Raw genomic sequence first — 21,904 nt, 5'->3', positions numbered from 1 at the left:
AACAGCATACACATCTGTGAATACAGGGTTTAAGTTATGGGAAGCATTTTTTCTATTTTTTGAAATAATTTCTGGAATAAATCCAAAGTTTATCAAAATGTAACAGATTGGTAAAGCAATAAATATGCATCCAGTTTTCCTTCACATAATATAGCTTTACACAGTGCTTTATACAGTGCTTTATACAGTGCTTTATACAGTGCTTTATACAGTGCTTTATACAGTGCTTTATACAGTGCTTTATACAGTGCTTTATACAGTGCTTTATACAGTGCTTTACACAGTGCTTTATACAGTGCTTCATACAGTGCTTTATACAGTGCTTTATACAGTGCTTTATACAGTGCTTTATACAGTGCTTTATACAGTGATTTATACAGTGCTTTATACAGTGCTTTATACAGTGCTTTATACAGTGCTTTATACAGTGCTTTACACAGTGCTTTATACAGTGCTTCATACAGTGCTTTATACAGTGCTTTATACAGTGCTTTATACAGTGCTTTATACAGTGCTTTATACAGTGCTTTATACAGTGATTTATACAGTGCTTTATACAGTGCTTTATACAGTGCTTTATACAGTGCTTTATACAGTGCTTTATACAGTGCTTTATACAGTGCTTTATACAGTGCTTTATACAGTGCTTTATACAGTGCTTTATACAGTGCTTTATACAGTGCTTTATACAGTTAAAAGCGAGTTGTGTTTGTAGTGAAAAAATCAATTATTTTGTACGATTATAACAATTAATTACAAAACAGCATAGAAAAACCTCTTTAGACTTATTCTTAAGATAATCTCCATACTCGTTTAGCAGTTATCACGTAAAGGTTAGGTCAGAAAAACTAAAATATGGTATGCAAATTTTACTCAACATGACAAAAACAAAAAAGCTTTCATTTGTATTAATTTAAAATGTACGTTGTTTCTATCTACACACTGCGTCCTTTCTGTGTTGCAAAGATTAAACTTTTAGTCATCTCTCATAACGCTAAGGATAAGGTGACAATAAAACTGAATTTTTGGCTATTATTGTAGTTTATTAAGTTTTTTTACAATGCATCGATATTGAGGTGATAAACCATTTAGACACAAACAGATGGCAAGAGAAGATAGAAAACAAAGCTGCATGAAAGTAAGTGATAAAGCCTAAACCATAAGACAGTTTTTGTAAAAATAATTTACTGCAGAAGAAAGAGATAATAAATTAAATATTTATTATTTTTATTACTTATTACTTCAGTTTCTACCTTTTTGTCTAGAATACATCAGTTTTTATGTATATAATTAACAGAGGTGTTCTATGATGTCTTGTAACGAATATAACAAACTCTTATGAGAATGTTTGCCGCAGCCTCCAATAGTTTTGATATATGAAGAAAATATCGCCGTGTATTAGCTTTGTACGTCCCGAGTTGACTGTAACCGAGTGATACCTAAATTTTAGACAATCTATATTAAATTACAAAAAAAGGTGTGACAGATGAGAGTAGAAAACTTTGCAAACACAAACATTCATGATAAATTTTGATTCTTAACAACTGAAATCAATTTTCCAAAGATTGAAACCACTTATTAAGTCCATACTCCAAAGCTAACATTAGGAATAAGGCATCTGTCCCATACAACTTTTATATTGCAAAGGATTATTTTGCCGTTTGTGGCAAGAAATAATTGCTGAAAAGAGAGTAAATATATTTGTCTAAACTCATACAAATTGTCTTAAACATCAGATTCATCATTGAAGACGAAAGTAAGTCTCTCATATGTGGCCATGACTAACATAGCATACTGTGATTCAGCAGAGTAAAGTACCTCTGAGAATGATAGCCAATACTATTATCATTATGAGAAAAGACATATGTTTTAGCTATTTTAGGAAAATGAAGTCCTTCATCTGTGAGGTCTGTCATGTTTATATGTTTCAGTGAAGTCAGCTCTTACAAAAACAGTGAAACTAACTTTTCAAGGATGGTGCTACCCTTTTTGATGAGTACTCAGTTTTTAAAACCTGTTTCAGAATTTCAGTTCAGATATTCAAAGTTACTTATGACGTTTTTCCTAGTACTGCTAACACTATGTAAAAAACAATAAAACTTCATCAATTATGTTGCCTATGAAACTGTGCTGCTTTTGAACTTGCAAAATATTTGCTTGAATGAGATTTACCCCTTTTAGTTCAAATAGAAAATATAAATTTTTTTGACTAAAAGGTCATTTAAGGTGTGACAAATACAGTTAAAATGTAAAATAAAACATCTGTCTAAGTTTGTGAAAAAGCTGATAATTTGGGAACAGAGGTAGTATACAGTTTAATGCACTGTTGGGTACCTTTTACCTAACAAAGACATCTGAAAGCAACATATATTATTTTATCTAAGACATTTAGGACCATGCCTGAAACACAAAGCAGCAAGTGTTGTAATACCTCCCTGATACAATGACTGCAAAGAAGATTCCCTTCGGTTTTACTAAAAAACAGAATACAACAAATTCACTCACCACTTTGAGAAAGTTTAGCGTTTCTTTCCTTTTGCTGAAATTCGCTTTCAGGTCTTTTCCAGAGCGCATAGTCCTGAGAGCTGCCAGTGATCTTTGGCGATTTTGGCTTCTTTTTCTTGTTCTTTCTAAAAAGACTCATTTTCTCCTGCGACTCGCCAGCCTCCGGAGCCTGCTATAGGTTTGTATTGTAAACTAGTAAACCAACCAACTAGCTTGGTGCACTTGTGCTTTGCACTAGCGATATTTAATGAGTTATTTTTTGCTATTAATCTTCAGCTATGTTGTGTCTCTTCTATCTGTTTATCCCATCAGCTCTTAGCCACCCAATGAAGACACATTTAAACTAACATCAATAATAGCCCTGGCAAGGTACGTCATGACTGTGTAATGCCCTGACAAGCCATTGATTAGGTTTTCACTTCAATGAGCCAGCCTTACTCATTGCGGTGACCAAAACTCAAACTACACCTGGCAAAGACTAATGCATACTAGAGGTTAAATGCTGCACCGCGCCAGTGTCAGGCTTGTAGCAAAACACGGTAAAGAGCTCCAGCAGGGAAAATACATTTTCAATCCCTTATTATTTACCATAACCTAAATAAATTTTTATCACCCTGTTGAGAATGTAATAAATTGCTAAATATTTGTGTTACATAATTTCCTTTCAAAGCTTTTGTTAGTCTGAATAGCCCAATATTACTTCATATCACTGAGTGTTTATACTAATTTGAAATACTTTCTTCATGCGCACAGCAGTTTTTATTTCAAAGCGTAATCTTTGTTGATTAACTGGCTAATCAAGACAAAGCAATTAATGTAGATACCCTTCACTCCTAATGTACAGTACTAGCATATATACTAGCATTCCATACTAGCATCAGTCATACTCATAATGCCCATAATTTGTCAGATTACACGCTTACTCTTTCAGCCTTTAAGGTAATATTGATTTACTACATCATAGTTCTTTAACATATGAGTGATAAAATATCTTGTTGTCTAGAGGTACAAATTATACAATCATTAAAACTCACAAACACCACAAAGCCCTGAGTTGCTTTTTATGAACCAATTCAACAAAATGTGATAAGCATGGTAATTACTCTAGCAATAAAAAGACGATCCATGAGTGAATCAAATTATAACACTTTTACCATTCACCTGTCGTGCTTTTTACATGGTACAGAGCATGTTATTCTTGCTAGAAAAAAATTATTATTAACAAAGATCTCGGATACAGAAAGATCTGATACAAAATTTTTGTAGATTTTGTAAAAAAAACCAGTATTTTCTAACATTTGCAATCATTTTTGATGTTTGAAATGTTTGTTGAAATTGACAAAACTTGCAGTGCTGAGACATCTCATATCTCACTGCTATTGAAACTTTTATAATTATATTTTTACAAACATATTTAGATTTCAATTAATTTTTTCGCATTCGGAAGTGACACACAAACAGAATCTGTTCTACAGATGTATTCACCTTAATCACGACTACTCCGAAAACCAATATGAAATCATTTCCTAGCAAAGACTAAGTTTGAATTACTCAAATGAAAATGTAAAGACTTTCATTCACCCAGTTGTCTTTTACAAGTTTTTATAACAGTGAAGCTAAATTCCAGCTCTCAGATTTTGCCGTTATGCGCTAAAAAGACATTGTAATGGTAGGTCCCTTTCATAATAGAGTGCTAATATACAGTCAATAGAGATAGGACAGCTCCACATGGTAAAAATGAAAACTATTCTGGGCTAAAAGGTGAACCTACTGGTTTGACTTATAAAAATGACAAGTAAGACCATTTGAGTAAGCTCAAGCAAAATAAATCGAGAAACTTGAGCAGTGCATTTTCTCATCAAAAACTCATCGTAAGCCATTTTAAGGTTTTGTTGAAGGGTAAATGCAGTACGCCTTTTTAAAAACCTTCAAGCCTAACTGCCCCAAACAGCTTTCATCGTTTTTTGTAAGTAAACCAGACTCGCTGATTTCAAATTTGCAGTCTAAATGAAGATTGCTCTACTAACTTTCAAAATCATGAAGGATTTTTTACAACTTTTCAATTAATTGGTTAAATAGCTGATCCACCTTTCAGAAAAAAACTGAGATTATTCAGAAGACTGAATTTAGATAATAATAGGTTTTAAGACACCGATATCTATCATTCTAGATCAGACTAAACATCTCAAACTTCCGTTCTGTAAAAAGCTAGCATACATCACATATTTATGTGCGAAGCTTGTTGTGTCGATTGTGGCATTTGCCAGACCGATATTGAAATGCTGTAAAAAGCCTTCATGGTATTAAAAGTTAGTTGACCAATATTTATTTTAAGTACAAAATCGGAATCAGCGTGTCTGATTTACCTAGAAAAAGTGATGAAAGCTGTTCATCGCAGTTATGGTTTAATTTGCCACTTTAATTAATGGTACTCCACATGTTTGAAACAAGATGATTTTTACAACAAAAAAATATGTGCCTTTCATTGGTTTTTTGAAGAATATTAACAAACAAAAATACTATTGCTAAAGCAATCAGAGACCGTGTTCAAAACAATTAAAAACAAGTTTTAAGAAGCAGACCAAAGTTTTTAATCTTAGGCAGAATTGTAAATATCTGAAATTGAATCAAAGTTCACCACTTAGCCATGACTGTATTCAACACACAGCTAGATAGTAAACATTTGTATAGATTACTATAAAAAAAAACAAGTGATGAGGCAAGATTGAAACAACAAAAGTAGATTCGGATAAATGTTTAATGATGCCCAATATCGGCTGCAGACAGTTGTAGCTGTAGTGTATAGCCTACTGTATCAGCTGCAGACAGTTGTAGCTGTAGTGTATAGCCTACTGTAACGGCTGCAGACAGTTGTTGCTGTAGTGTATAGCCTACTGCAATGCTAACACCTTGATCATGTTACATTTTAAATATATCTGAATTAGTATTGATCCGACTTCTAAAGGACTCTTAAATAGGATAATCCACTCACATCACTAATAATTTACTAGGCTGACACTATCAAGCACAAAGAGTGGTATTTTTAAGTGAAAGCGTTGCAAGCGTTGGTGATATTTCCTTGGAACAAGGGCCAAATAGAACTTGCCTTATGGAGTACATTAGAAGATTAATGTAATTTTGCTGACAGTTTTTTAGGTTTATATAATACACCCAATACCCCAACAATCTAGCGTTTTTGAGAAATCGCCAGGTGTACTGATAAAGCACAGAGAATAAATATGTGCATAGTTAGTTGAAGCGGGCAAAGGATTAGCAAAGTGGCAAAGTGCCAAGTTGGAAGCTGAGCGACACGGGTTCAAACCCTTTATGATGCAATCTTTTTCACAATGCCGAACTATGGCTTTAGGCAGATAGATTAACACAGCTTTCTTTATAGTAAAAGTTTAAGATCTTTCAATTACTGTAATGCAATTCACCAATGCAAATGCGAGGTCAAGGTCACTTTGCGCAGTCTTTATATTTGCTCTATCGGAAAGAAATTAGTTGACATATACTTGTCAGTTGGTTCCAGAATGAATAAATTGTGCGCTAATGTAAATCAATAGAAAAAAACACAAAATTACCGTGACAAAATCTGTATTTAACCACAAAAACTTTTATGAATATATTCAAAAATAACGAAAGCTTGTTTTTGTGCCTATTTAGAAACAGATTCCGTATGGTAAACTTTAATTTTTATTTTTCTTTAAGAAATTACATATAATTTTTTAATAATCTCATTAAACTTACAAAAACCTCTTTCGGAGAGCTAAATGCACATCGGCACAGGTTAATCTAGCGTTTCACAAATCTTGGAAAGCTATGTAAAAAGCCTGAAAAATGAAGGCATGTCCAAACAATAAATGCGACAGTACTTGGTAGAAAAGGTGAGATGTTACAAGTAGACATATGTATGACAACTCATTTTTACTGGCAGGTAAAACTAAATTTATCTTGAGTCAAGTAAAAAGTTTCACACAGCTCATTTGTTTCAATGTTCTGATGAAAATCACAAAGAATATTTTATTTCGCTGACTTTTCATGTTTGAAAAGTTCCGCGTGTTTGGACAAGGCCTGAAGTTATGTTCATCAGCATTGTCTGCTGTTTGATTGAAGTTATAGAGCTTGTAAATAGTTCATTAGAAACCTTCTTCTAAAAATTTTTCAAAACATCAGTACCAAATTAGCATTCACAACAGTTTGGCAAACAAGAGTAATATTCAATTTTGTGATGTTAGTGAAATAAGAAAGGACACAACTCCCAATTATCTAGCTACAGATATAAATAGAAAACTGTTAAGGATATTTTTAACCGCTCATTAAACAGCTAAAGAGGTTTGCTACAGACATTCAAAGAATGTGTAGCTGTTTTCTCTATTACGGGCAGCATTCATAGACATAGCATAAAGCCTAAGTTCATTAGTTTTACTAGGTGTTAATGGCATTGCAGCTATAATGTCTGTGCTTTTATTGATTTGTAAGCTTTCAGTAGAAGCTTTAACATTGCACAGGTACTTTAAGCTTGTTTGCATTGTGGAAATGTCATGATACAGCTTCTATTTGTGTGCTCAGTTATTGAAATTACCGACATGTAGGTTGCTCACCCTTTAATAGATCTATTTTGGTAACAGCAGCAGCTGGCAGCATAATTATTTTAAGAACAAATATGAGCTGTTTTAATCCTCTTTATATAGACTAGAAACCTCTAGAGCTAGTTGTATTTGTTGTATATGAAACAATCTAAGGAAAGATAAAATATGCTTAAAGAGGTTGTTAGCCATTAAAAATTGCATTTTGGGTAAGTCTCCTTTATAAAAACTAGTGTGCCGGCAGCCCCATGTGCTGTGAAAGATCGGCGTGTGCAGTAACAATGTGCACAATGATTCCACTTTACAGCCAAATGATAGAGTGGTGCAGATGGGGGTGTGGTTAGCCACACCAATATCTGCACCACATCTAAAATGCAATAAAGTAAGTTAATAACTTGCTTTATCACTTCTATTAAATAGTTTTCAAACCGATAGTAAATATAATAAGCAGTAGAATAGGCCAACAAACCTTTTGGACAAGAATAAATAATAAAATCAAAGCTTTATTTTGAGCCGCACTCTCTGTTGAGTCATACTTCACACTCTCTGTTGAGTCATACGTCACACTCTCTGTTGAGCCATGCCTCACACTTTCTTTTGAGTCATACTTCACACTCTCTGTTGAGTCATACTTCACACTCTTTGTCGAGCCATACTTCACATTATCTGTTGAGTCATACTTCACACTCTCTGATGAGTCATATTTTATACTCTCTGTTGAGTCATATGTCACACTCTCTGTTGAGCCATACCTCACACTTTCTTTTGAGTCATACTTCACACTCTCTGTTAAGTCATACTTCACACTCTCAGTCGAGCCATACTTCACATTATCTGTTGAGTCATACTTCACACTCTCTGTTGAGTCATACATCACACTCTCTGTTGAGTCATATCTCACACTCTCTGTTGAGTCATACCTCACACCTTCTCCTGAGTCATACTTCACACTCTCTGTTGAATCATAGTTTACACTAACTATTGACTCATACTTCACACTCTCTGCCAAGCAGACTCTCTGAAACCAATTTTTTGATTGGTCAGCTGACATATTTTAGGGTTTAAGATAGCTGACTGGAGGGCTCTTCCACTATGTGTAAATAGTACCTCTTAGCATGAAAAATAAAAACCTATTAAACTTCATAGAGGTTTAATTTTGTAACTTTGTAACCGTGTTAAAAAAGGTAAAAGTGCGGGGAAAATCAAGCAATTACAAAAAAAAACATCTTTCACGAAAATACCAATAATAATAAAAAATTTGTTTATTTATTATCGACCATTGCTAATTGAGAAGTAACTGTATTTTTAAAGAAAGTCTCAAAATTTCGGTTAAAGCTCTACCATGCAAATGAAGATAGAATATAGTGTTTTTATTATAACAAGAGTAATTCAAACAGACAAATGACAAAGATTCGCTGCTAGACTTGAGAACATGAGTAAATAAATTTGTACCCACCACAATTTTGCCTGCCACCTTCTCTTGGGATTGAAGTATGTCCTTATCATTGTTGGAATTTTCTAAAAATAAACATGGAATTACATATATATATTTTATCATGGCAAATCAAATAAAGGCACAACCTGAGATTTCCTTGTTATAGTAAGCAGTCATAAACACAAAAGCTTTTTTTGTTTATGAAATAATTATAAAGATTATAGACTGTTTTGGGTTAAGTTTCCAAAAAGTGTGAGAGTGTTTGAAAAATCATTAGGATTTAGCGAGTCTCCCAAGTAGAAAGTTATGGCTAAAACCATGTCGATCAATTGTTAGTAAGCTGATGTTGAATCATAAAATAATACGCCTCCCAGATTGTTGAGTATTAAAACGTCATCAAAAATTTCCTTTTAAACTAGCATAAGTTACACAAACTTAACGTTGAAATACCAGTCAAGTGTCGCTTAAAGATGAACTTACCTAAAGATTTAGTAGATTTTATCTGAAAGTTTCACCATTTTTTTACCATTTACGACTTTTGTGGATTTTGAGGTGACCTGACTGCCAGGATGTTTCAAGACTAAAATTGACCAAACATTTTTCCTCGGATCGAGTGAAGGTGTGATTATGACGGCTATGGTTGTGAAGAGATTGACAAAATAGAGACGCATGACGCTGCAACCTATGAAGTATATCAAAAATATGAACTATTACAATGATAATGAGCAGTGATATCATTTTGCACATATTTTTCTTCTGAGAATTTTAACTCCAACTAAGCTTGGTCAATTTTAATCTAGAAACATTCTGGCAAACAGATTACCTCATGCATAAAAAGCAATTGTGAATGATAGAACAACAACTTTTAAATAAAATCTACTAAAATGTCGTGCAAGTTCCTTACAAGCATGCACACACGCGCTCACAGCAACCCAAACACACCCACGCGCACAGATTAACGCACACAGACACGCACACCCACGCACGCACACACACTTGTGAGCACACACGCGTGCAAACACACACGCGCACACGCCAACCCAAACAAACGCTCGCACACACGTGCACACACACTCACAAACACCCGAGCAAACTCACATTTGCTCATACACATGTGTGCTGTGCGCGTGTGTGCCTTTACGGTGTTGTACCTTTACTGCTAAAACTGAGCTGAAGTTTTAGCAGCTAAGGCCTAATGATGTTTAGACAGTTATCTAGGTCAAATATGGACGTTCTTGTAGGATATTTTTTCTGAGCTCTGTATACAGTAACATCACCATAAAATAGAGTTACCCAAACTGATGTATGCTTAAGAAGTTGTACTTGAGGTAGGAGCTTAGTTAAATTGAGTTAGATCTACATGTAGTTCAATATTATCATTTGTGAAAAACACAACTTGAATCCAACATGATTATCTATCCCGGCAACTTTAAAGTCATATTTTCAATAACAGAGTTGGAGAATGATAAGCAGGTGATGAAAAACACCTTTTTTACAAAAACTAACTGGCTGGACATTGTGCTGACCATTGTAATGCCACAGACAGCATATGTTTAATTAGCTGTAGCGTGATCACAAATAATGCCTAAAACTGTGAATTTAGTAAATTTTTGAAACACTTATTTGATCGCTGATCGAGTTCTCAAAAGTTTTAATGGGCGCATAATTGTTGACAAAATTAGGAGCTAGGCAGTTATAGTTATAAAACTGATACTAGTTCTTTGGACACGTAGAAAGCTTGCCAACAGTTATTCTAGCACAACATATTGACAACCAATTTTTTCTACTCACCAACTTTTTCAATTGTTTTTGAGCTGTTTACTGGATGTAGCTCTTTTCTCTTCGGTACACCGCAGCAAAATGCCATGTCTGTAATCTGTACTTCTTCTCTTCCTCCGACAGAACATACTCAATGAATCAACACGCTGCCACCAGTTGTACCACTGTAAAACTGGCTAAAACTCTATGAGAGAAAAAGTACCACGCCTTGACAAACTAGTGCACACATATGAGACGTTGCTGCTCTGAAAAGTTTATATGAAAGACAAGTTATAGGATATACAGGTCAGCAAAGTAGTAGCAGCAATAGTCTTTTGTTTGCCACATCACGCATGCACATAAGTAGCTATTGCATTATGGTCAATGCACCTTAGACAAGTAACTGTACTAGTAATTTTAATAATTACCTGTATGTGCCTATCACTATGCTGCAGACAAGCTGATTAATATATGACACGAGTTCAATAACCATTGACAAATAGTTAAGACAGAGGGTTAAGTGTTGTCATCAGTTGAAGCATACCTTATTTGCTGCCTTGTTTATAAAATTAAAATCTAAAACTGTTTTTTACAGTAAAATTATTTCAAATTACATCTTGTACTCAGCAGACTGCTAGAAGGTCCTGTCATTTCTTAAAGATTTTTTATATATTGGTGATATTAGAATGAAATGGTACGCATCTTTATGATTCTATCAATTTCTTTGCAGTCCTAGACAGCCCTTTAACACTTCCGATTGTTCTGAACGTGTTAATTGGGATAAAGTTTTATCAATTATGCTTTTAAAACATCGTGGCAATCAAATCGCCTCAGACATCAACACTAAATCAAACCAATAGAAAAATACTGATACTTTCTGATAAAATGTACCAAAATATTGTGTGAACTCATGTCTAAACTGGTAATTACACATACAAGTACCCTGGTAGTTTGGTGCTGTGAGGGATCATCATATGAGCTCATAAAGCATAGAATATAATTCTGTGTATGGTCTATCAGCAGAGGAGTTTGAATCTTGAATTTTGAGTTAAAATGAAGGTCAAAAGTTCAAATCTTGTACTAAACATATTTTTTATTTCAACCCCTATCTTGTACACTGATGGAAGTATCTCCCTTGTTTCGTGACAGGTTGGCCTATGAAGCGTGTAGTGAAAATTTACACAGCTGTGCTGATGTTTAATTCTAATATCTAATATTTTCTGAAAACATCTTTGTGTATGTGTGTGAGCACTGAACCTCTAGGTCAAATGTTTGAAGTTTAAACCCTGCCTGTTGCAATATTTTTGTCTAACTTTCAGTAGTAGCTTTAGACATACGGATGAACATGGCTCTTGTCGTAGTAAAGATTACAATTAGAACTACGCCCTGTTGGATTGTTAGGAATAACTGTGCAGTTATTCCTTTTGTTATTGGTTGCCCAGCAATTAGCTGAGGCGCAAAATTTAACTAATATAAACAGTTCGGGCCTTCTACAGTGGTGAGTTTTAATACCATTAACTGTTGTTACTTATGCCCATAAATTAACCTTATCAAAATAGCAATTGTGACTTTATGAACAACTTATCATCGAAGTTATCTTGCCTTGGTAATAATTAACATAAAACAACTTCCACTAATCAGTTTGGATATTTTCCATAGTTTTTTACTAAAAATCTTTTGAAACTTTGTACACTGTTCTTATAAATTAAAGCAAATAGGACAACTTCTTATTTAAGTTATTTTGCTAGAGACCCACTAGCTAAGAAAGTTATACTCACGCAATGCTGCAGAGACACATTGTCTAGGAAAACATAACTACCTAGGTGGTGAGTTTAAAGTTTTTATACTAATTTCACTATACATATGCGTTATTACTGTAGAATAACTTTTACTTTATAATGTTTTTACTTTAGAAAAGAGATTATTTGAAAGAAAATACTCAAAACTACAAACATGGATTTTCTGCTAACATTTCTCTTGAAGTTTTTATACATTATTTTTATATATTACACTAAATACAGTAACATTTTTTTAAGTTGTATTTAGAAATTGAAGTTTATGATGTCTGACATGGCATGCCCTAATGATATCATGCAAAACATTGCTTGTAAAAGTTTTCAGTATTCCGTCTCCTCAAAAACACATAAACTCGGCGAGCTCTAATGTGGAAAGGCTACGCCAAACTTATATAACATGATTGTTGTATAGATGCAATATTTTCCTAACGCAATGTGAGGTCAATTGTCAGATAAACATTTTTGAAGTCACTGCTGCCTCAAATTGTTGTGAGTTCACCAAATTATACAAAACTGTCTGTAAATTGTTGAGAACAATGGTAGGATACGAACAACCACAATCAAAATCAGGCAACCAAACCAAGCACGCTCATTGCGATGGCTACAATTTTGTAACGCACAAAACTGCGGACAGTGTTTGTTCTGTTTGGTAGTAGCTAACCTAAATGTGCTTTTATGTACAATTTCAATAATTGAATGAAAGTGCGTAAAACCTGGTTTCCACATCGATTGCGAGACTCTGACGATAACTTGCACAGCAAAATGCTTGCGGCGTTAGCTTACCATAACTTATGTTAAACAAGAGTAGTTAGTCAAGTGTCTAAAAAAACCAAATGTTTTTATTATTATAAATGCAGTAGCAAAGCAACTAACTAAAGGGATAAACTTAACTTACAGTATGTAAGCAGGCCATGACTTTTAGACAAGTTTTTAAAGAACATTAGTATGATATAAGATGCCACAAAGCCTTAAGGCTTCAAAGCATATTTGCTCTGAGCAACATGAGCGGCATTCTTCTCAGTAGGCACAAGCACACTAGGATTTTGAAACTCGGTGATGCTGCAGAGAAATGTCATTCATATGAGCATATCTCTTTAGCAGGCGAGCTACGCATTTCTTTGACAATCTTGTTTATGTTGGAAACCAAATTCCTTAGAGAAATAAACATGGATACAAACATCGACTTTTTGCTAAAAATTCTTTTGAAGGTTTTGCTTCCTGTTTTTATACTTTATGGTAAATACAGTTCCTTATAGTAAATACTTCCTTAAGCTGTATTTGGAAATCAGAATTTGTGATGTTTGATATCACACACTATTATAATGACATGTCAAATACTGTTTATGAAAGAGTACATTTTTAGTATCATTTCTGATAACACACAAAGTTGACGATCTCTAGTTTGAAAAGACTTTACCAAACTCACATACCAGGACTGCAATATTAATAAGATATTGGTCAATTGGCAGATAGAAATAACCAGAATTACTGATACCTCAATGTGATGCAATTCATATAGCAATGCATACTGACAGACAACTATTACAATACATACATACATACAGTAGTTGTCTATAAGTTACAAAGTTCATTGGCTATCTCATAAATAAAAAAATCAAAATAACACTCACCAACCAAACAACTGCATCATGATCCTGCAAATTTTGTTGCATTCCCAAAACTGCTGATGAAGCTTAAACAACTTCCGTGGTAGCCAAATTAAATGTGCCTCTGGATATAATATCAATAAGTAAATGAAAATATGCAATAAGCGTAAAAGGCTAGTCATACACGCACCAAGTAAGTACACATGCTGAAGGCAAAGTGTAGATATCCGCTGTGGCTATACACATTGATGCGAATAAATGATATTTTTTGTTTATAAACCATTTGATTAATAAGAATTGGCTCAAAAAGCCGACAATCGTTACATCCTGGCAGAACTCTTCAGCACTGCTATTCAAGTATACTCATAGTGTTTGTAATGTAACAAAGGTCATGAACAGTTTTTCAAGTCAATTATTTAATATTTTATATTTAGCCCAAAAAACCGCTACACGTTATCAAAAAAAAAAAATTGCTGCATGAAAGGATGCTTCAAAAGTATGACCCAAATTAACTTACAGAAAAAAGTATTCAACCTATTCAGTTACAAAAATATTATCTGAAATGTTTTACAGAAAGTTGCAACATACACTAGTAAATTTATTAAATATGCTAAAATTGGAAATGTCTTTACCATATGTAAATAACAGTTTTTGAAGTTCTGGTACTTTCATCTCAACCTCAACTAACTTGAGAATTAAAGAGATAAAATTGAGATTGTTGTCACTAAAATGAACTGTTTCAACCTATTACAGACACAGGGTTTATCTCTATTGACAATCTCTAATTTAAAATGAAGCATTGAATATCTCCTGCTGATGCGACTTGTTTGTTTGAGTGCATGCCTGTGCTTAGGCAAGTGCTTAGGTTTATGCATATCTATACACTTTGTGCTGTTTTCTATATGCCATTTTTACGGTGTGTGTTAAATGCGGTGGTTTATCTGTCTTTGTTTACCTGTAAACAACTTCAATAGTAGCATTTTAAGTATTCCCTCCAAATGTTTCTTAAATGACAAGCACTCAATTGGTAATGCCAACCAACAGTAATTGTTTACAGAGATATAAACTATTTCTCAAAATGATGCACCAACAGGTTTTCTCTATTAAACTCTCAATGAAACCACACCAACTCTGTTGTCACCAATCTTTTTACTACCAAATGAAAGTCAAAAAACTCTAAAATTAATTGGGTAAAACATAGACCTACTATTGTCATGCAGATTGTCACTTACGTATATTTTTGATAATTTACCAAAGTGACTATAAGAAGAGAAGAATTTTTGATTACATCTTAATCTGCTAGCAGTTGACACCTATGCATGACCCACTAATAGACAGACAAAAAATAAAGGTAATATTGGTCACCAAAAAACAGTGCTTTTAATTCGAAAATGAAATTTTATGGAAACCATTCTAAACATAATAGAAATGGTGCAATTCGATGCAATATAAACCAATAAATAGCTAATTATTATGATTATTGTCTCCTGATCACATTTTGCTTAAAATTGTAAACTAAATATGCAAGGAAACAAATTGATCAAATGCCCACAATCAAATATTTTGAAAAAAAAATTGGCAAAAAAGGTTCTAATATAAAAGAAATGAACAGCAATGCTACAATAAAAACAAAAGTTTGCCAAAGTGCAGCCAAACTAGTGAGATACATAAAAAAGGCAGTGATGCGAGTTCTCGCTGGATCATTTTTTGGAACTTTGAACAGATCATCTTCATCTACTTGTATGGCAACAGATTGTGTACTGCATAGAACATCTGCATTAAAAATAATCAAACTTTAGTTTTCATTGTAGTATGTTGTGGTGTTTAGTTGTGAAATAAATGAGAACAAAAACTGAGAAGAAAAGTAAGCAAATGAAAGTGTGAGATTAAGCACGGGTAAGGGAGAACACGGAAAAAGTGAGAAAGAGTGATAGAGAAAACAAGGAAAGAGAGCGAGTGAGAAAAGGTAAGAGAGTGACAAAAGGTAAGAAGGAGAGGAGGGCTGTTGGAAAGGAAATGGAAGACAGAGCAGCAAGGAAGAAGAAAAAAGCAAAGTAAAATGTGAAATAGAGTTAAGAGAGCATGAAAAGGCGAAGAGAATAAGCGAGAGAATTAAATAGAGTGAAAGAAATAGAGTGAGAGAAATAGAGTGTGAGAAAATAGAAAGAACAACAATAAAATAGAATGATATCAAGAAAAAGAAAAGCTAAAGATTTCTTGGCTTAAAATAATGTGTTGAAGACAAAGTTGCCAGCGAGAGTTATATGTTTATACATAGTATTTTAAATAGAAGCATTTAGGGTTTAGTGATACATGTACTTTTTATGACACTGACTTTTTAAAGGTTGACTTGCAATAAAATTCACATTACAGTTATTTGGTATCAAAAGATTCACCATGTCTTACTCTGTTGTGTTGTAGGTGGCAAATATGTGGAAATGCGATTACAAGCCCTTAAAAGCTCAAAAACGAAAAGCTGTCGTAGATTGGAATCTGTTTATTTATCTGATGTAGTCATTACGGTTTGGTTATCGTCTTGTCACGTTATGCTCTCACGTGTATTGAAAGGCCAATAAAAAGCTCACTATAAAACATATCGTAGCACTAGTTTATGGCAAACACTTCGGGTTTTACCAAAGCCTCCGTATTAAATATAGATGCTCGCTACTTTACAGTTTTGTTTTGGCATTATTCAATCGTCAAGTCGTAATCTGATCACGTGACCCATTACTTCGCAAATAATTTTTGCAGCAATTTTCGATTATCATAGGTAACTAACAGGCTCGTCATGATTATCAGACAATGATATGTACTCCTTCGAGCTAAGGTTAAAAAGTTTAACAATTTTTTACGATAAGTTATAAGATATCAGTTCTAAAAGTGGCAGGATTACAATGACGGTAAAACAGACGCGTAAGAACAATAGAGAGGGTTTTATTGAATGCGTGAAGTATATTTGTGAAAATATTTTGGCGAATGAGGTTGCATGAAAGTGTAAACAGAAACCATCCAGCAACAACTACGTCACATTTGAGCCATTTTGGAAAGAGAATCCAAACTACGGCGGTCTCGTGTGGCTGCGATTAGCTGTTCGTTTTTTAGCTTTTAAGAGCTTGTACTCACATTCCAATATATTTTGCATCTACAACCTGACAGAGTAAGACATGGTGAATCTTATGATACCTAATAAGTGTAATGTGAATTTTGTTGCAAGTCAACCTTTAAGGAACCACCAAAAGACTACACAGCAATAATGAAAACTGGTCTATTTAACAAAATCCAAATTTTACTGTAGGAAACTTGTTGTATGAGAAAATAGAAAATAAGAAAAAGAGAAAGAAAAAAAGAGATTCAGTGAGAGAGCAAGACAAGATAGTCACTAAAAAGAGAGGGTGAGTTATAAAAAATGGCATGAGAAAACAGAAAAAGTGAAAAGAGAGAAAGATCAAGAAAAAATAAAGAGACAACAGTGAAAAAAAATTGAAAAAGTGAGAGAGATTTAAAAAAATTGAGCATGAGATGGAAAAGAGGGAGAGGGAGAGAGAGAGAGAGAGAGAGAAGAAGGGAGAGAGACAGGGAGTGAGAAAGAGAGGGAGAGAGGGAGAGAGAGAGAGAGAAGAAGAGAGGGAGAGAGAGAGAGAGAAGAAGAGAGGGAGACAGGGAGGGAGAGAGAGAGAGGGAGAGAGGGAGAAAGAGGGAGAGAGAGGGAGAGAGAGAGAGAAGGAGGGAGGGAGACAGGGAGGGAGAAAGAGAGGGAGAGAGGGAGAAAGAGAGGGAGAGAGAGGAAGAGAGAGAGAGAGAGAGAGAGAGAAGGAGGGAGGGAGACAGGGAGGGAGAAAGAGAGGGAGAGAAGGAGAAAGAGAGGGAGAGAGAGAGGGGGAGAAGAAGAGAGGGAGACAGGGAGGGAGAAAGAGAGGGAGAGAGGGAGAAAGAGGGAGAGAGAGAGAAGAAGGGAGGGAGACAGGGAGGGGAAAGAGAGGGAGAGAGGGAGAAAGAGAGAGGGAGAGAGAGAGAAGGAGAGAGGGAGACAGGGAGGGAGAAAGAAAGGGAGAGAGGGAGAAAGAGAGGGAGAGAGAGAGAAAGAGAGAGAGAGAGAAGGAGGGAGGGAGACAGGGAGGGAGAAAGAGAGGGAGATAGAGGGAGAAAGAAAGGGAGAGAGGGAGAGAGAGAGAGAAAGAGAGAAAGATAGCATAAGATGAGAAATAGTGGGATAGAATAAAAACAGAAACAGAGAAAAATAATAGGCAAAGTCTAGGGAGCATAAAGAGAGTGACAGAAATAGAGATGAAAAAGGAAAACAGTAGAGAAAAAAATTCAAAGAGCAAAGAAAGATAAACAAATAAGGATCAATGGGGCTATATCAGAGTAAATAAAACAGTATAGAAGATTTGAGAAACACTCAGTTCCTTTTTACGTTAGTTACCTTCGCTATCGGCATTTCCACCCATTACTCGGGCTTCTTTTCCCTGTGATGCTTCACTAACAACACCTTCAGTGATCTCTTGAGCACTATTAGAAGTTAACGGATTTAGGTTGGCATCTCGAGGCTCGGGAACTTCTCGAAGTTTGTCCGGTCTCTCTTTGGGTTTGTCCGGTGAACTGACTGCGTTTAGAAGTTTACCCAAATCTGATCTGCTCTTTCTTTTAGCTGCAAAATAACGTGCAAAAATAAATTTCTTAGTGATAACTGAATGTTTATATGGATTCATTTATATGGAAGCCTGTCTATTCAATTGTACTGTACTTTTTATAGTAATTCCTCCTTAAAGCAACACTAAGACCATACAGTAATAACAGAAATCGGTCTTTTACACATAACAAAATCCAAATTGCAGCGGAGAAAGTAGGTTGTATGAAATGTACGTACACTTGAAGTTGTTTATGGCCTCGTTAGTAGTACTTGTTATCCATTGCTTAGTTCTAGCTTGCCATGTTCCTTCTGAGTGACTTCCTCCATCGTGTGGCTGGTAAACAGAAACATTTGATCTTGTATTTCCTGCTGATGTATCCGGAATTGGAGCGCCAATTTCAGCTTGTGCGTTTGACTCCATTCTACTGACTTTACACCAGAGCAAGTTAGTATAAACTGCACTGGTTTGTCCTTTCTCCACATAGTTCTATCAGCTGCATCATTCATAATAATTGATAGGCAACCTGAAAGAGAGTTTGCTACAACCAGTTAATTTGATTAATTCTCTGCCTTACAAAAAACCTAATACAGTATTTAGTTTGAATAAGGAAACTAGCCACAATTGCCTTTCAACGGCTTTTAGTGTTCAATTAAAATAGCTCCATTGAAAGATATTTTAATAGCTAAATGGCATTGAATTGCACTTTCTCACACTGCATATTAATTATGCCTAGAAGTAACCTGGTAGTCTAGTGATGTGAGGGTTCATCATGTGAGTTTATATAACATGGAAAGTAAGTATGTGTATGGTCCAACAGCAGAGGAGTCTGAATCTGATAAACCAAACGTCAAGAGTTCAAATCCTGTACTAAACATGTTTTCCATCTCGGCCCTTAACATTGTATAATTATAGAAGGTACTTTTTTGTTCTGTGAAATATTTGCCTATGAAGCGCATAGTGAAAATTTGCACAGCTGTCCTAGTGTTTAATTCTAGTCTCATGACCAAACACGAGCGAAGCGATTGTTTGAGGGCTTTATGATAAATGCATATGTGCATATAACTCACGAAAATTATTTGTCTACAGCATCACACAACCTTGTACCGAAATCTCATCAACAAATTTAACCATTTTTCTATGGAGTCGTTTAAGTATAATAACAATACAAAACACATATAAACCTATTTAAATATGTTACCAAGTCTTTGAAATTTGTAGACAATATCCTAAAACTAACCCATCTGATTGGATTATACATAAATAAACAGATTTATTTGGCCTAAAGTTGCCATTAAAACTATGACAAGCCTTTTTTAATCAAAATGAAAACCAGCCAATGAAATGCCGATAAGGCCATGAGGCAGAGACTAGAACCATTTAGTAAAATGCATTTCACGAGAAAAACATGCACATTTCACCAGTCAATGGCATTGTCCAATTGCCAAAGGTTTCTAATATCTTTCCGTTTTTAATATCTTGCAAAAAATTTGATAATAGGAATAACTATTTGATTTTATGAAATTATTATAAGATTTTATTGTAAGAATAATCATTCGAATTTATTTATCCTAAGGTTTCTGTAATAAACGTAGACCGTTTGAGGCATAGACCGATTTACAGGTACAAAATTGTGGTACACAGTTTATCAGCCTATGTTTTTTCCAATTACCGAAGGTTTCAGAACGTTAGCCAAAATTTAGAAAGTTAGCCAAATCTCTTTACATCTTATGTGCAAGCTAAGGCCGAACTACAATGCCCTTTTATAACGAGAACATTTTTTATTTCGCTCCAGTTTGCAGAAAACTTCCAGACGCGTGAATGCTGATGCTCGCTTTCTGATACAGATTGCTATCAAAACCATTCTACATTCAACACAACCAATTTTCAAACTGTGTATATTACACAGCAGCTTGACATTTTACTTCTAATATTGCATTTCAGAGAAATAATAAAAATATTTCATTATTGCTGTTGTTAAATTACATACAGTACAGTAGGTTAGGCCTACAGCTTTAATCGATATTTATTTTATTGTTGTAAAACATAAGTTTGAGATAGTTATAAATTAGGTGTGAGTTTTATACAACCTTTTGTTTTGCATAATCGACTTTTTGAATTTAATTTCAGAACAACTTGACAACTACCATGGACATACAAGTTCCCAGAGCGCCACGTCGTGACCGTCGCCAACGCAGTGGTCATCCACGTGTCTCTCAATTATTACAGCTCAATAGGAGGATAAATAGAAGGTCCTCACAGCAACCACCTACATCAAATGCTAATGTTCAACAACACACTACTCAAATTAATAACAGCAACTCATCTGATTCAGAGAGTTCTTTAGTAGATGTTGTAGGCGATGTAAATGACATGGACTTGGCAGCCTCTTTGTTTCCAGATGATGATCATGATTTTATGGACATCATTGACGATGAAAATATTGCACAAAACAATATTGCTCCTCCCAATGCTGTCCCCCTTCATCACATTCCTCATTTCAACCTTTAGATTGTTCTAATTTTCAAGAATTGCATACCAACTTTCTAGGCAGACTTGACAACAACATATCACAGCTCACATGTACTAGATGTAATGAGAAACATTTCATTACATACAATGCTCAAAAACACCTATGTCATACATGCCAACAAGTTAGACCTGACACTGTTAATAAATTCAGTGCAGCCAACAATATGGATCCAAATCCATCTGTCGAATTGTTATCTTTTGTTACACTTATAGAACAGTTACGAATTGTTAAGGTTAATCCTACCATGTCAATATTCCGTCTTCCGTGTGGTGGCCAATTTGGATTCAGAGGTCATATGTCATCAATTTCCCTCAAAATGTAAATGACTTTGTTATAAAATTACCTCGCCAACTATAACAAATTGACATCATTGTCTTTTATCGACGCGTTGACCAACCTGCCTTGCCAGCTAATCTCTTTACAGTTCGCCTTTAGCAGTACCTTTTCTTTTTGCTAATATCACCTTGGTCGTGGGCTGTATGACAGGGGAATTTCTAGTGTAGAGTTTTATGTGCAAAAAGTAAATTGTTCAGTATCATTTCTCTTCAAAAATACACAAAGTCAATGATTTCTAATTTGGAAAAGTTTCGCCAAACTCATAAAAGATGACCGTTGCGAGGATGCAGTATTTCAATAACACAAAACAAGGTCAATTGTCCAATAGAAATATTTGATATAACTGCTGCCTTGAGTTGATGTAAGTCAAAAAACTATACAGAGTTATCTGTAAATTGTTGAGTACAATGACAGGACCATGAATAATCACAATCAAAATCAGGCAGCCAACCAAGCAAGAGCCTTGTGAAGTATACAAATTTGTAACACAGATAAAACTGCTGATAGCGTTTGTTTTGCTCGGTGAGAGCCAAACTAAATGTGCTTTTAAGAACATCATCAATGATTGCGTTATTTATACATACTACTAAAACAGCCATGGGTCGATAAACTGGGTGTCATGAGTTCGAATTAATGATTAAATAGCATTTTATTCCAACCTGTAAGTGTGGCTTCAAATGGATGAAAGAGCAGATTTCATCATATTAAATGTGACAA

General features: G+C 34.6%; 1 protein-coding gene across 1 annotated transcript in view; it reads right to left on the bottom strand.

The window, feature by feature from the left end:
- LOC137407974 (fap1 adhesin-like) overlaps nt 1-8,145 on the bottom strand; it is a 29,284-nt gene extending 21,139 nt beyond the window's left edge. Inside the window, exons 1-2 of the mRNA XM_068094362.1 lie at nt 7,564-8,145; nt 2,506-2,677 (exon numbers count right to left, since the gene is read on the bottom strand). Of these exons, the coding sequence (XP_067950463.1) occupies nt 2,506-2,677; nt 7,564-8,145 (754 nt within the window). The remainder of the gene's footprint in view (nt 1-2,505; nt 2,678-7,563) is intronic.
- Nucleotides 8,146-21,904: the final 13,759 nt, after the last annotated feature.

Source organism: Watersipora subatra, chromosome 11 (assembly GCF_963576615.1).
Source record: "Watersipora subatra chromosome 11, tzWatSuba1.1, whole genome shotgun sequence".
In the NCBI taxonomy this organism is placed as follows: domain Eukaryota; kingdom Metazoa; phylum Bryozoa; class Gymnolaemata; order Cheilostomatida; family Watersiporidae; genus Watersipora; species Watersipora subatra.
The sequence above is the reverse complement of the archived record's forward strand: the minus strand, read 5'-3'. Positions and strand labels throughout refer to the sequence as shown.